At 53.5% G+C, this 12,437-nt stretch overlaps 1 protein-coding gene across 2 annotated transcripts; it reads left to right on the top strand.

Moving 5' to 3' along the window:
* Positions 1–5,194: 5,194 nt before the first annotated feature.
* LOC138111065 (mas-related G-protein coupled receptor member H-like) lies at positions 5,195–10,911 on the top strand. Of its 2 annotated transcripts, XM_069016260.1 has the most exons (4): positions 5,195–5,711; positions 6,495–7,957; positions 8,594–8,708; positions 9,302–10,911. In XM_069016260.1, exon 2 carries the CDS (start codon positions 6,605–6,607, stop codon positions 7,631–7,633), a length of 1,029 nt encoding a protein of 342 aa, XP_068872361.1. In that variant the 5' UTR covers positions 5,195–5,711; positions 6,495–6,604; the 3' UTR covers positions 7,634–7,957; positions 8,594–8,708; positions 9,302–10,911. The 2 variants fall into 2 exon arrangements, with proteins under 2 accessions (XP_068872361.1, XP_068872359.1); XM_069016258.1 differs by lacking the exon at positions 5,195–5,711 and having other exon boundaries at positions 6,430–7,957.
* Positions 10,912–12,437: the final 1,526 nt, after the last annotated feature.

Genomic DNA, 12,437 nt, shown 5'->3' with positions numbered 1-12,437 from the left:
TCCACAGGAAATGACATATTCTCTGGACCTGGGATAACCCATATCCCATGGCCTTCTCCAGGAAGAGTCCCAGCTGGATATGGTCTCCCAGAAAGGATTCCATAGGGGCTCACCTTTTGCTTGGAGCTCGGCTGAATTCCTCAGCAATGCCAGGGAATGTGGCCATTGGAGGCTTTGGGCAGATTTGTCTCATTTGCCTTTTTAGGCTTTGCTTCCTTCTCTCATCCTTCCCACTGGAATGTGGTCTCCAAGGAATATGTAAATCCCATTGGATTCCTGCTCTTTGGATATTTTTTGTACCATTCCTGTACAAAACAAGGCCCCCTGTTCGATGCTTTTCCCCACCGTTCCCCAGCAGTTTTATCTGCCAGTCCATTCCCTGCACTGGTTGGGCTCTTCCCAGATCTCTGAGCTCCTTCACAAGGCAGGAGATCCATTTGGCCCAGGAACCGAACCCTCCCGAGGAATTGTCTGATGCCATCTCCACATTTCACAGCTGATCCTTGTGCTCAAAGGATCCCCCTTTCTTCCCTCCAGCCAATTCCAAGCCTCGCTGCCCCCAGCCGGGAACAGTCCCCAGGCTGATCCCTGCAGTCTTCCCTGCCAGGATCCTGCTCAGGAATCCATGGGCTACGAATGGAAGAATTAATTCTTCCCACCCCTGCCCAGTTCTAATTCCAAAGGATTTGGTGTCTGCCTTACCCGGCTGGAGCCTGCTTCCAACTCTGTTCTTGCTGCTTCTGCTGCTTTCCATTTCCCAGGAATTCCACCAACGGAGCGACAGCGTTTTCCACCTCCTCCTCCAGGATTCCCTCTGTTGCGTTCGGGTGCTGGAAGGATATCAAAACCAGGGCCTCACTATCAGGAATTATATCCCCGGATTTGTTCCTTTCCAAATGTCACCTCTTCCCAACAAAGCACTGGGCATCCAAGGAATAGAGAAATTGAAGTGCTGACCACTGCTTACTCCTCTGGAATGTCAGAGCTTGGAAAAAAAGGGCAGTTGAGGCTTTTCCTGGGGGTGCCCCATGAAGTGTATTTTACCTAAGAGCCCCTGCCCATGCCTTTGCCTGTATCCACCAAAAATCCACCCGTTCATTCCCCAGCTGCTTCCTCCCTCTTTTCCTGTATCCAACAGAATTTTAACAGGTGAATATTCCCCTCTGGAAGAGCACCTTTCATTCCAAACCTAAGAACAAACAAAGCATTCCCTTGGACCTTCATTATTAGAATCCCACTGAGAGCAGTGGATGGAAAATGATCCTCTCCTGGCCCCTGCTGGATTCCTGGAGCAGGGATTCTTTCCCTCTTTACCCCCCCGAGGTGACCACCCTGCCCTGTCCCCTTTTCGGGCTTTGTTCCACAGCTTTTGTTTCCAACTCTTGCATCCTTTCCCTCACTCCAGGAGCTCCCAGCAGTTCCACACCCTCTTTTCTCCCATCCTGATCCTTTCTCCAAGAACAGAGCTCTGCATTTCAATTCCCTTCGCTTTTCTCTGACAATTCCCAGCAATCCAGAGCTAAAGCTGACACAAGGAACACTCAGTGCCCACAAATGCAAATCCAGACCTGGCCATGCCTAAACATTTCGGACACAGTTCAGGCTGCAGCACAAAGTCAGTGCAGACAAACACTCCACAGGAACTGTGGGGTTTCCTGTTTGTAGGAGCTGAGGGTGGTGTGGGTTGGTCGGGCCCGGCCGGAGACGGACGGACGGAGACGAGAGATCTCTGAAGTCAGATCTTGGAGCACGCTGTTTATTGGAAAGGGCGTGGGCACAAGGGCACTGCTTAGAGCTGCCAGCTGCAGCTCCAAGCAGGCCCAAGGTGTAAGAGAGAGAGAGAGAGAGAGCAAGAGAGCTAAGAGCTAAGAGCAAGAGAGCGAGGTCCTTGTTACAATACAATAAATCATCTTCTGTACTGAATATTCTAATTCTCACTAGCCAATCTAATACAAGGTACAAATCCTATAGCATTTACATACAGCCTATAAGAGTTATTACATTACCATAGAGTGTTACATTTTAACTCCTAAAAACTACTCCTTGGACCCCTTCAGCTGAGCTAGTAGGGTCTGCTCTGACCCTTGGACCTGTCTGCAAGCAGAGGGTATTGTTCAATCAAGAGGGGATTACCTTCAGCCGGCCATACCGTTGTTTTCCAGTTGTTCAGTAACTAAGACTTCGTATCTCAAAGGTGGCTTTCATTTCGATGTCGCTTATAGTTTTCATATTCCCAAAATCTTTTGTCAGGCAATCATATTTATAAGGCTTTCCTGTTTCATCTTCCCCAACACTGTTCTTCCTGCAGTGGCATTTATGGCTGAGCAGTTCAGAACAAGACCTGAGCACACAGGACTGCAGAATAAACACCCAGCAACAACCCCTGTGCTTGGCAGGGGCCTGGGGCATCCCAGTCCAGGCTATTGGCTTCTTTTCTTTTTCTTCACTGCAATTAACCTGTAACAGGGACTTCTGAATCCATCCAGATAAGGAGACATTTCCTGAAACAGATCCTCCATAGAAACAGGAACAGAAAAGCTCACTGCCACATTCAGAAACCCTTCAGCAAAGCACCTGCAAAAGCAAAGGTGCTGAGGGATTACCAGGAGCAGCAGGGAACCGAAGTGAAGGGGGGAAACCGGCCCAGGGCAAACAGCTGCCACTGCTTCGCACTCCAGTCGCTCTGCAAGCGCAGCTTCCCTGGAATTTCACCCTCAGCATCTCTTCCAAGCTCCACAGGGGAGCAAACAGGTACTCCAACATCTCCTTCCTTTGTACTTTGAGCAGCGCAGACCCCCCGGGAGGAACTGGAATCCAAAGGCAGATCTAAACCTGGGACTCCCACTCTCCACTCTCTCTACCTTTTCTCCAGCTTGGCCCTGGGCTGGGAAACAAAAGACAACAAACGTTTAAAAAACATCCTTGAGGTGTCTTGAGGATGCCCAGGCCTGGGAGAAAGCCCTTCCCACCAGCCTGCCCAACATAACCAGGTGCAGCTGCATATCCCCAACTGCTCCTGAAATTTGTGCCACATTGATTCAATTACTGGGTTTACTTCTGTGAAGTCATTAACTCTAGAAAGAAGGTTCATCGAAATCTGAGGGCTCCAACTAATTCAGTGGACATTTTGCTCAGACAAACAACGAACCCAATGAACTACTGTGCTGAGAGTTCACCCCCATCTCAGGGGCACCTCTGGGAGCCACGGGCCAGCAATAGCCCAGCGCCTCTCAGGGGCCTGGGCCAGAGAGCTGCAGCAGCCGGAGCGCCCCGGGGAGAGAGAGGAACCCGCGGGTTCTGCAGCCCCGCAGCGCAGGAGCTGCCCTGGCCCAGCTCTGCCTCCTGTGCCAGCAGCAGCGCGGGCGCAGCTCTCACCCCCCAGGGCTGGAAGGGGCGAGCGCCCGCGCCCAGCTGGGCACCGATGCGGCGCGGCCCCAGCGCTCCGCGAGGGCCCCCCAGGAACAAAGGGCAGCACCAAACGAGACTCACCCACAGCACTCCCAAAAACTCTCCAGCACCATTTCCTGCTCCTCTCTCGCTGCCAGGGCCCAACAAGCTCTGGCTCAGGTCCTGTCCCAGGCTCGCCGGTGACCTGGAGAGGAAAAGGTTCTGTTCAAATTCAAGCAGGAGCTAAAAACAACAACAGAGAAGCACAGAACAAGACAAATTATCTTCCACTGCCCTCAGCAGCCTCAATTCAGGAGGGTCGGCAGAAACTCGAGAGTTGCACAGGGCAAAGGTCCAGGTGCACCTTTAGATACACTCAAACATCCTGGAGCCCTGGGTTTTCCTGGTGCCTCGGTACCCAGCGTCAGGGGGGAAAATATCCCAGTTCAGGCTTCCCCAGCCCATGTCCAGGTGTCACCCCCAGCCCTCCCAGGGGCTCCCAGTTCCCAGGGCAGAGCAGAACCAGCACCCAGCCAGCAGCCCCTCGGTCCTGGGAGCTGTGGGGCACTTCCAGAACTACACCATACCTTGGAGCAAGCTGGCCAAACCATTCCACACCTAAACCCTTCAATCCCTGCAAGTCAAGGCAGACTCCCAAATGCCCAAGAATTCGCACCTGCCATGGAAAAGTTAAAAGATCAACGTCTGCCTGAACTGCACTTGCAGAGTCCAATGGCACCCATTTTGCTCTGCCTCACGCTGGCAAATTGCCCGAAACGTGCTGTGTCCAAGAGCCTGGAAACCACGGAAAACTCCTGGCACTGGTATCCCGACGCCTCCTGCAGACACCCAGCTCAGGGAAACCTTTGCAGCAAAGCACATCCTAAAGGAGCTGTTTTCCCCGAGGAAGCCCAGCAGCGGCAGCGCTGCCCCAGAGCACAAAGCAGCAGCTGTGCCGGGGAAGAGCATCCTTCAGTTCCTCTGCTGCTCACTTGGCCACAGAGCTGTTCCCAGGCCACATTCACCTGCCCGGAGCACCCGTGATCCCGAGTGCCCGGAGCTGGGCTGGCACCGGCACAGGCGGCACGGGCAGGATGGCCCAGGGGCTCAGCACGGCCCCGGCTGCTCCGGGAGTGCCACGGCAAAGATGGGCCTGGTCCCGGCTGGAGCGGGGCAGGAGCGGGGCTGTCGGGGGGAAGGCGGCCCCGGGGGGGTCTGGGCGTGTGCGAGGGGTCAGGAGGGGTCAGGAAGGCTCTGGATGCTGCTGATCCCAAATGTCCGCGCTGGAGAGCAGCAGAGCCCGACGGGCAGCGCTTCAAGGTGGGGAGAGGCTGCCGGGCAGGAAACCTGTGGGGTGGGATGGGATGGGATAGGATGGGATGGGATGGGATGGGATGGGGATGGGGATGGGGATGGGGATGGGGATGGGGATGGGGATGGGGATGGGGATGGGGATGGGATGGAATGGGATGGGATAGGATGAAGGGTGGAGTGGGGTTGGGGATGGAGAGCAAGGATGGGAATGGGATGGGATAGGATGAAGGGTGGAGTGGGGTTGGGGATGGAGAGCAAGGATGAGAATGGGATGCGGATAGGATAGGATAGGATAGGATAGGATAGGATAGGATAGGATAGGATAGGATAGGATAGGATAGGATAGGATAGGATAGGAAGCAGCTCAGCTGTGCTTCCTTGGGCCCGGGGAAGGTTTTGGCAATGATCCCGGAGCTCTTCCCGGAATGGAAGTTGTTTCTGAGAAGCAGCCAGCTGCCTCACCAGCACTGCCAGCACTGCCAGCACTGCCAGCACTGCCAGCATTCCAGTGTTGCCAGCACCTTCTGCTACTGGAGGGACAATGACCCCTCAGGGAAGAGAAACTGGGAATGGTAGAAGCCTGTTGGGAGAGGGAAGTCAGTCGGAGAATGGGACATTCTGCAGGGAAGGAGTGTTTCTAATCAGGAGGAAAGGAGGAGACATTTGCAAAATTGTTTACGTGGGGCTTCTGACAAAAGCCATTTCCTCTGTAGGAAAAAAATGCCAAGATAAATAACTCCGGGGAAGTGGAGCTCTGACAAAGCCAAAGTCGCAATTTCCAACTCCCCCGTGACTCCACCCAGCCTGGGGGAAAACATGAGGACAGGGCACGGAGAGGAGCTGGTGGGACAGCAGTGGGCACCTCCTGGTGATCTGGGCACTTTCTCCTTCGTGTTCCTGACCTGCGAGGAGCCGCTTTAGGATGTGGATCCCAAAGGAGCAAGGGATGCCAGGAAGCACCGCTGATCGGGACAGAGCCCCTGTGCCTGCTGCTGCCCCACACTGAACAGGTCAGTGCAATGTTCTCCTTCCTCCCTGCCCCACCTTCCTCTCCTCCTGCAGCTGCTCTGTGCCTGCCGCCCTCTCCTGGTGACCGCAGTGCCCTCCCCAGCTCCTCCCTGCTCTGCCCTGCTCTTCCATTCTGCATCTTGATACCAAAATGGGCCAGAATAAACTTTCTAACACAATGGGAAGCGTGAGCAAGCAGGAATTCTTTACCTGTGCAGGACACACAGGAGGATCTCTCCTTGTTCTGTGTGTGTGGGGAGCCTTTACAGCAGGGGTTTTATCCACTATAAACACAGAGAGGCATTAAAATGTGGTTCTTGTCTGATACATAAACATCACTTTCCTAGGACTCATTTCCATGCATCCACCTCCTCCTGGGAGTCCTTTCATGATCCTGGAGGTTCATCAGGAGGGGTCTCTGGTGCTCCTATTCACTGAGTGCTGCCATATTAAAGGTGACCTCGCCATGAACTTTTCCTTTGGCCATGCGCTGTTGCTTCTTGTTACAGAACTGCCCCAGAACCCCTGCAGGCCTCCAGATTTGTTCCTTCACTGCCTCCAGCCACGTTTATCATCCTGTGTGCACACTTTTACATACTTTTATGTTTTTGGCTGGTTGGTCTTTCAGCAACATCAGGGGAGCTGAATATTTTTATTTCCTATTTTATTTATCAGTCTCCTGCTGCGCAGCCCAACCCTCCCCCCTCCCTCTCCCACCCCACCATTCCCACCACCCTCCTCCCCTGCACATCTCACTTCTCTCCACCGAACCCTTCCCGCTGCAGGGAGCTGCTGAGGAGCCACTTGGTCCATCCCTGGATTCTCCAAGCACTGACTGCCCATCCACTCTGAGCACAGCCGGGGCCACATCCCAGCGCCTGCCCAGCGTCCATCCATGGAGCTGAGCTCCGTGTCCCCACCTTCTGCCTCTCCCACCAAAGGAGCCGATCTGTGTGACATAGATGTCACCAACGTGGCCATACACGGTGCCACGCTGCTCATCAGCCTCTGTGGGGTGGCCGGGAACGCGGCTGTCTTCTGGCTCCTCGGCTTCCGCATCAAGAGGGACACCATGAAACCCATCACTGCCTACATCCTTGACCTGGCCATTATCGACTTCCTCTTCCTCATCTTCATGGTCCCCTCTTCCCTGCTTTTCCTGCTGGAGGATTTGTCCTGCTCTGCCATCCTGCCCCCAGCATACATTCGCTTCCTTTTCCTCCTGTTCGTGTTGTTCTACAGCGTAGGGCTGTACCGGCTGACGGCCATCAGCATCGAGAGGTGCAGGTCCATCCTCTGCCCACGTGGGTACTTCTGCCACCTTCCCCAGGACCTGTCATGGGTGGTGGTGAGTGCCCTGCTCTGGGCCCTGTCCATCGCTGTCATCGCTGCCATTTCCGCAGTGACTTCCCTGTGCCAGTCACAGGAACACCAGCACTGCCGGGTGGCTCTCATCTCCCTGTACATCCTCAGCTTCCTCGTCTTTGCTCCATCCGTGGTCATTTCCAGTGCAATCCTCTTCATCCATTTCAAGGGTAGCTGCCAGCAGCAGCAGCAACTCAAGAGGCTCGACATCATTGTCTTCCTCATTGTGCTCCTCACTCTCCCCATTAGTGTCTGGAATTTCCTGCAGCAGCTCGGCTACACCACTGTGTCCTCCCAGGTCATTTTCCTGTTCGCCTGCATCCACAGCACCATCAACCCCTTCATCTACTTCTCTGTAACAAAGAGCTGGAGGCAGCGCTCCATGAAGTCCCTCAGGAACTCCCTCCAGAAGGTCTTCCAGGAGTCAGAAGAAAACACGGCCTGCAGCAGTGATGACACCGGGGACATGGGGGCCCTGAGCCCGTTGAACTCTTCAACTGCACCGAGGGAGGACCATGGGGCAGTGGCTGAGGGTTTCCTTGAGCCACCAGATCAATAAATATCCACGGGATCAGCCTCCCACACTGTATTCCAGCAGGAAAAGGGAGCAGGGGCAGTGCCAAGGACGATGCGGGAGGGAAGCTCTGCCGGGAGCACACTGGAGCATGGATTTCCTGCTCCCTTCTGGTTTCTAGAACACTGTTCCCCCAAAGGGATCGTGCCCCTCACGACTGTGATCCCAAAAATCCCCCTGGCATGGTTCCTTCTGACAAGCACCCACCTGCCCCACCAGCACTGCCAGCATTCCAGTGCCACCAGCACCACCAGCATCCCCCTGCTGCTGGAGGGATCATGACCCCTCAGGGAAGTGAAACGAGGAAAGGTAGGAGCCTGTCGGAAGAGGGAAGGCAGTCGGGGAACGGGACATTCTGCAGGGAAGGAGTGTTTCTAACCAGGGGGAAAAGAGGAGCCATTTGCAAAATTGTTCATGTGGACCTTTTTGACAAAAGTCAATTCCTTTGTGGTAAAGAAAAAAAAAATTCAAGAGAGATAACTTCAAGAAGTGGAGCTCTGAGGAAGCCAAAGTTGTAAAACCGGTTTCGACTGCCCTGTGACCCCACCGAGCCTTGGGGAGCAACACAAGGACAGGGCACGGAGAGGAGCTGGTGGGACAGCAGTGGGCACCTCCTGGTCATCTGGGCACTTTCTCCTTCGTATTCCTCAGCTTTTCCCTCAAAAATGCCACCTTGCTCCCCTTGACATCCCCTCCCATTTTCCTACACAAACAATTCTTGTGTCCCCTCTCAGCCACCCCAGGTTTTCAGCTGAAAATGTCTCCTCTGTCCCCTCTAAGTTATCCCAGGTTTTCCCAGTGAGGAGCTGCAAGGAATTCAGGCAGGGCCAATGACACCAGGGAACAGCTGTAAATTCAGAGGCAGAGAGAGAAGATCTACCAGGAAAAGGGAAAGGTTCAGAAAACATTTCTGCAATTAATTAATTAATTAATAATTATTTCCAGTTCCCCACTGAGAAGAACACAAACTCACAGCTGTTAAGGCCTGACAGTTCCAGAGCTCAGCACATGTCCACAGAGGCAATCCCAGAATGTGCAAGAAAGAAAGAAGCAGCAAAAGGTGATTTCTTCTCTTTCCAAGTTATTTCAAGTGCTCACACCCAAACCAACCTTTGCTCTTGATTCTGGCCGGGTGCATGGTGAGCGGTGGGCACAGGTCATGTCATCCATGCTGATGTGAGTGATGCTTTCTGGGGGAAAGCAGCTGATTTCCAAAGTTCCCTTCCTGCCCTGTGCCTGATCTGCACAGGAGAAAACCCCTTCCCTGAAGGGATTGTGCTCCCTCTAATGCCATTTGCCCAGTCTGTTCCATGGGGATATTGCCAGCCTGGGGCAGCAGAGGCACCCGCAGCTCTCAGCACTCTCTGCTCCAAGCACAGCTCTGGGCTCCTTTGCAGACTGCCTCTGCCGTGGGGTTTTCTCCAGGAGAAGCCAAGGAATTGCTCATGGAAGGGTGCAGATGAAGTGATCCCAAAGGGAAGCAAAGAATCAGTACTCCAGGAAGAGCCCTTGGGAGCTGCTGGGCTGAGGTGGGAAGGGGACATTCCTTGCCTGCAGGGCCAATACACAACAACCTCCAACCCAAAGCACAGACTGGCAGGTGGGGTCTGACAGCACCACTCTGACAAACCTCCTTGTCATTCTTCCCTGCAGTGACTTTTGCAATCAAACTCTGAAGCTGACAAGCCCAGCAGCTCTGTCCATCCACTCTGGAAGGAAAGGATACTCCAGGGATGAGGCCCATTCCCAGCAAACGCTCCCAACACAGCCCGGAGGCACCGCTGGAGCTCGGGTGTGGGGCTGGGAAGGGCTGCCAGGAGCACGCAGCCCCCAGGTGGGGTGGCAGCGGCAGCAGCAAATTCCCCCAGGCTGATGGCACAACAGAGAGACAAAGGCCAGCAGTGTCCACGGGAGGTGCAGGGTTAATTCTGCTCCCTGCCCTGCCCCATCCCTGCAGGAAAGCTCCAGGGGGGAGAGAAACTCTCAGGGTGCCCAAAATGCAGCATCTGTCACCCTGATCCCGCTTCAACTCAGCGTGGGGGGCCAAGCTCCCCCCACAGGTAAACACTGAGCTGAGCTGGTCAGGCTCAAACACAGCCCCAGGTCTCACCTCCAGCCTGCTCCTGGGGCTGCTGCCACATTCCTGACAAGGTGCCAAAGGGCCCTTTGGACAGGGCTCTCTCTGTGTCTCAGGTGCTGGGCACTGCAGGGACCAGGGCAGCCCCCTCTGGGGACAATTGGAGATTCATCCCACACCACAGGCAGGACCAGGGGCCCTCCAGTACAGGCTGGTGGGGCCAGAGCCCCTTGGGTTTGGCTGCTCAAACACCAAAGCTTTTGGCAAAGATGGGACGGGTTAAGTGGGTTTTCCTGTCCTGAATTGTTGAATTTAAGCATGGAAATTAAGTCCACTGTGGAAGTCAAAGGCTCCTGGCTTTCCCACTCCTGTTCTGATTGCTCACTAGAGGGTTTTATCCATAACAAATGAGAGGTGGCACCAAATAAAAGAGCACATAAGTAAACCTTTCCCCAGGGAATACACAATTATTCCTATGCCTGGCCAAACAAACCAGCAGCCAATTTTTGGGGAGAGACTCCAGACTCTTATCTCCCTCCCTGGCTGTAAAACACTTGCAGAGGCTTTGGAGTTCATACAAGCTTGTCAGGATTTGAATACTTCATTTAAATTCCATTCAGATACTGGAATGGAAGTGTCCTGAAGGCACCTCCACTCAGACTTTAATTTTAAGCCCACTACCACCAAAGAAGTTCGATGCTCTTTTCTCAAGAACACCCCACCTCTGCTTCTTTAGGTGTCTCCATGGGGGACAGAAAATAAATGTGGACAAATTTTAGAATGCAGCTTCCAAGTCAAGTTACCTGCTAGGAAATGACTCCAGCTCTCTGGTACCTCGGGCTGTTTTAAACACAGCCTGGCCCTTCATGGCTGAGGCTCTGAGCTACACAACTTGTGACTGGGCAAGTAGCAGCAGCTGAGGTCTCATCCCAGCTGTACACAAAAACAGGGAGTGGGGGCTGCACTTGGATACCTGCAGGCAGGGTTGGGCCCCTTCTGAAAGCTTCAATCCCTGTTTTCCAGAGATTCAATCAGGGATAATGACATTTTCACAAAGCTCTCTTAAGGCACGTGAAAACCCGAGTAAGAAAATGGAATCAAACCCTTTGTTCCACTGGCCTCATGCCCCAAATTCCAACGGGACAGACAAGTCCCTCTCCTCGGAAGGCAACGTCTCCTACCTGGATCTGTGCCTTCCCCAGCCTTTGGTGGCCGCTGTCTCCATCCTCCCACACCTCCTCATCTTCCTCCTCAGCAGGCCTGGCTTCCTCATCCTGCAGAGCAAGCACAGGGACAGTCACCAGCCTGCTCATCCCAACCCTGGGCAGCAGGGATGGACTGCTGGGACCCCCTGGACAGTCACCCCTCTGCTGGGCACCATCCCTGCTCTGCAGTCCATTCCCGTTCCTGGCCTGGCATCTCCTTTGAACGGGATGTTCAACCACAACCACTTGCTCTGCTGGCTTTTGGGACAGCAGAGACTCCCCCAAGGCAGTGGGCAAAGCTCCTGTTCCCACACCCTCTGCCTCCCAAAGCCCTGCTAGGGCCAGGCAGAGCAAAGGAAACCCCTCACTTCCTGCTGGAAATTTCCTCTTGTGCCCATAAACCCAGGGAAATCGTGGCTGCCCCATCCCTGGAAGTGTTCAAGGCCAGTCTGGTCACAGCTTGGAGCACCCTGTGGATGGAATGAGGTGATCCTTAAGGTCCCTTCCCACCCAAACTATTCTGCCATTCCAGGATGATTCTGTGATCTCTCCCTGCATTTATTTTGCATCATTTCCTCTCTAATTTGAATTCCCAAATCGAAATGATTGTTTAAAGAAATCATTTAATATTATCCCAGGAATAAAAAGGGGTGCATCAAACATACAAGAATCATTCCTACATCCATCAAATCATTATTAATTGGAAGCCTCTTTCCTCATCTCTGTCCTTAGTTTTCCTTTCCTGGGAAACCTTATGATCCCACAGTTTCTCCAAGAGATTTGCTGGGATTGCAGAAAGGTTTGCTCTGTCAGGGAGTGAAGAAGGGGCAGTCAATAACTAACTCATGTAAGCACAAGTTAACTATTGGGAGACAGCAAATGTTAGTTCAGACAGAAGATGTTAATTACAAAACCTAAGAAGCCGAATTCACCCTAATCTTGTCAAGATAGAGGGGACAAGGATTATCTCAGAGATTGCTGAATCATCCCTCAAAGGACTACGCATGCCCAGGGAGAAAGGTGAAAAGTTCACTGCGAGGATGACTACTGGCCTTCATCAGAAAGACCCCCGAGGAAGAGGAGAGGCCTTCCTCAGTGCGACCACCAGGACACACAGCGCATGCGTGACCCGTATGCTAATGATATTAATGACTTCCGAGAAATAATTTGTTTAACCACACCTGTCCCCAGGAATGTGATGAATATTCATAATTTAACCCTTAATACTGTGTTGTGGGGAGCACCAGGTGTGTGTTTGGAGGAGCGATCCCCACACACCCGGCGCGCCGAATAAAGCAAATACCCGCTTCTCTGACTCTGTCTCTGAAGTGTCTCCTGGCCCGGTTGAGGCACGATTCATCTGGCACCCCGAGATGGGACCCTCTCTGCCCGGCTGCCGGATCCAGGGGTAAGCAGAGATCCCAGTCACCACCCTGAATTTTCACAAACACAAAAATATCTGCAGGTCCAGGGTTCGAGTCCCTGAGAGTGGGTTGAAAGTCCCAAG

This window comes from Aphelocoma coerulescens, chromosome 5, assembly GCF_041296385.1.
Source record: "Aphelocoma coerulescens isolate FSJ_1873_10779 chromosome 5, UR_Acoe_1.0, whole genome shotgun sequence".
NCBI classification, from domain to species: Eukaryota; Metazoa; Chordata; class Aves; order Passeriformes; family Corvidae; genus Aphelocoma; species Aphelocoma coerulescens.
Note: the sequence above shows the minus strand (reverse complement) of the source record. Positions and strands in the feature narration are given on the sequence as shown.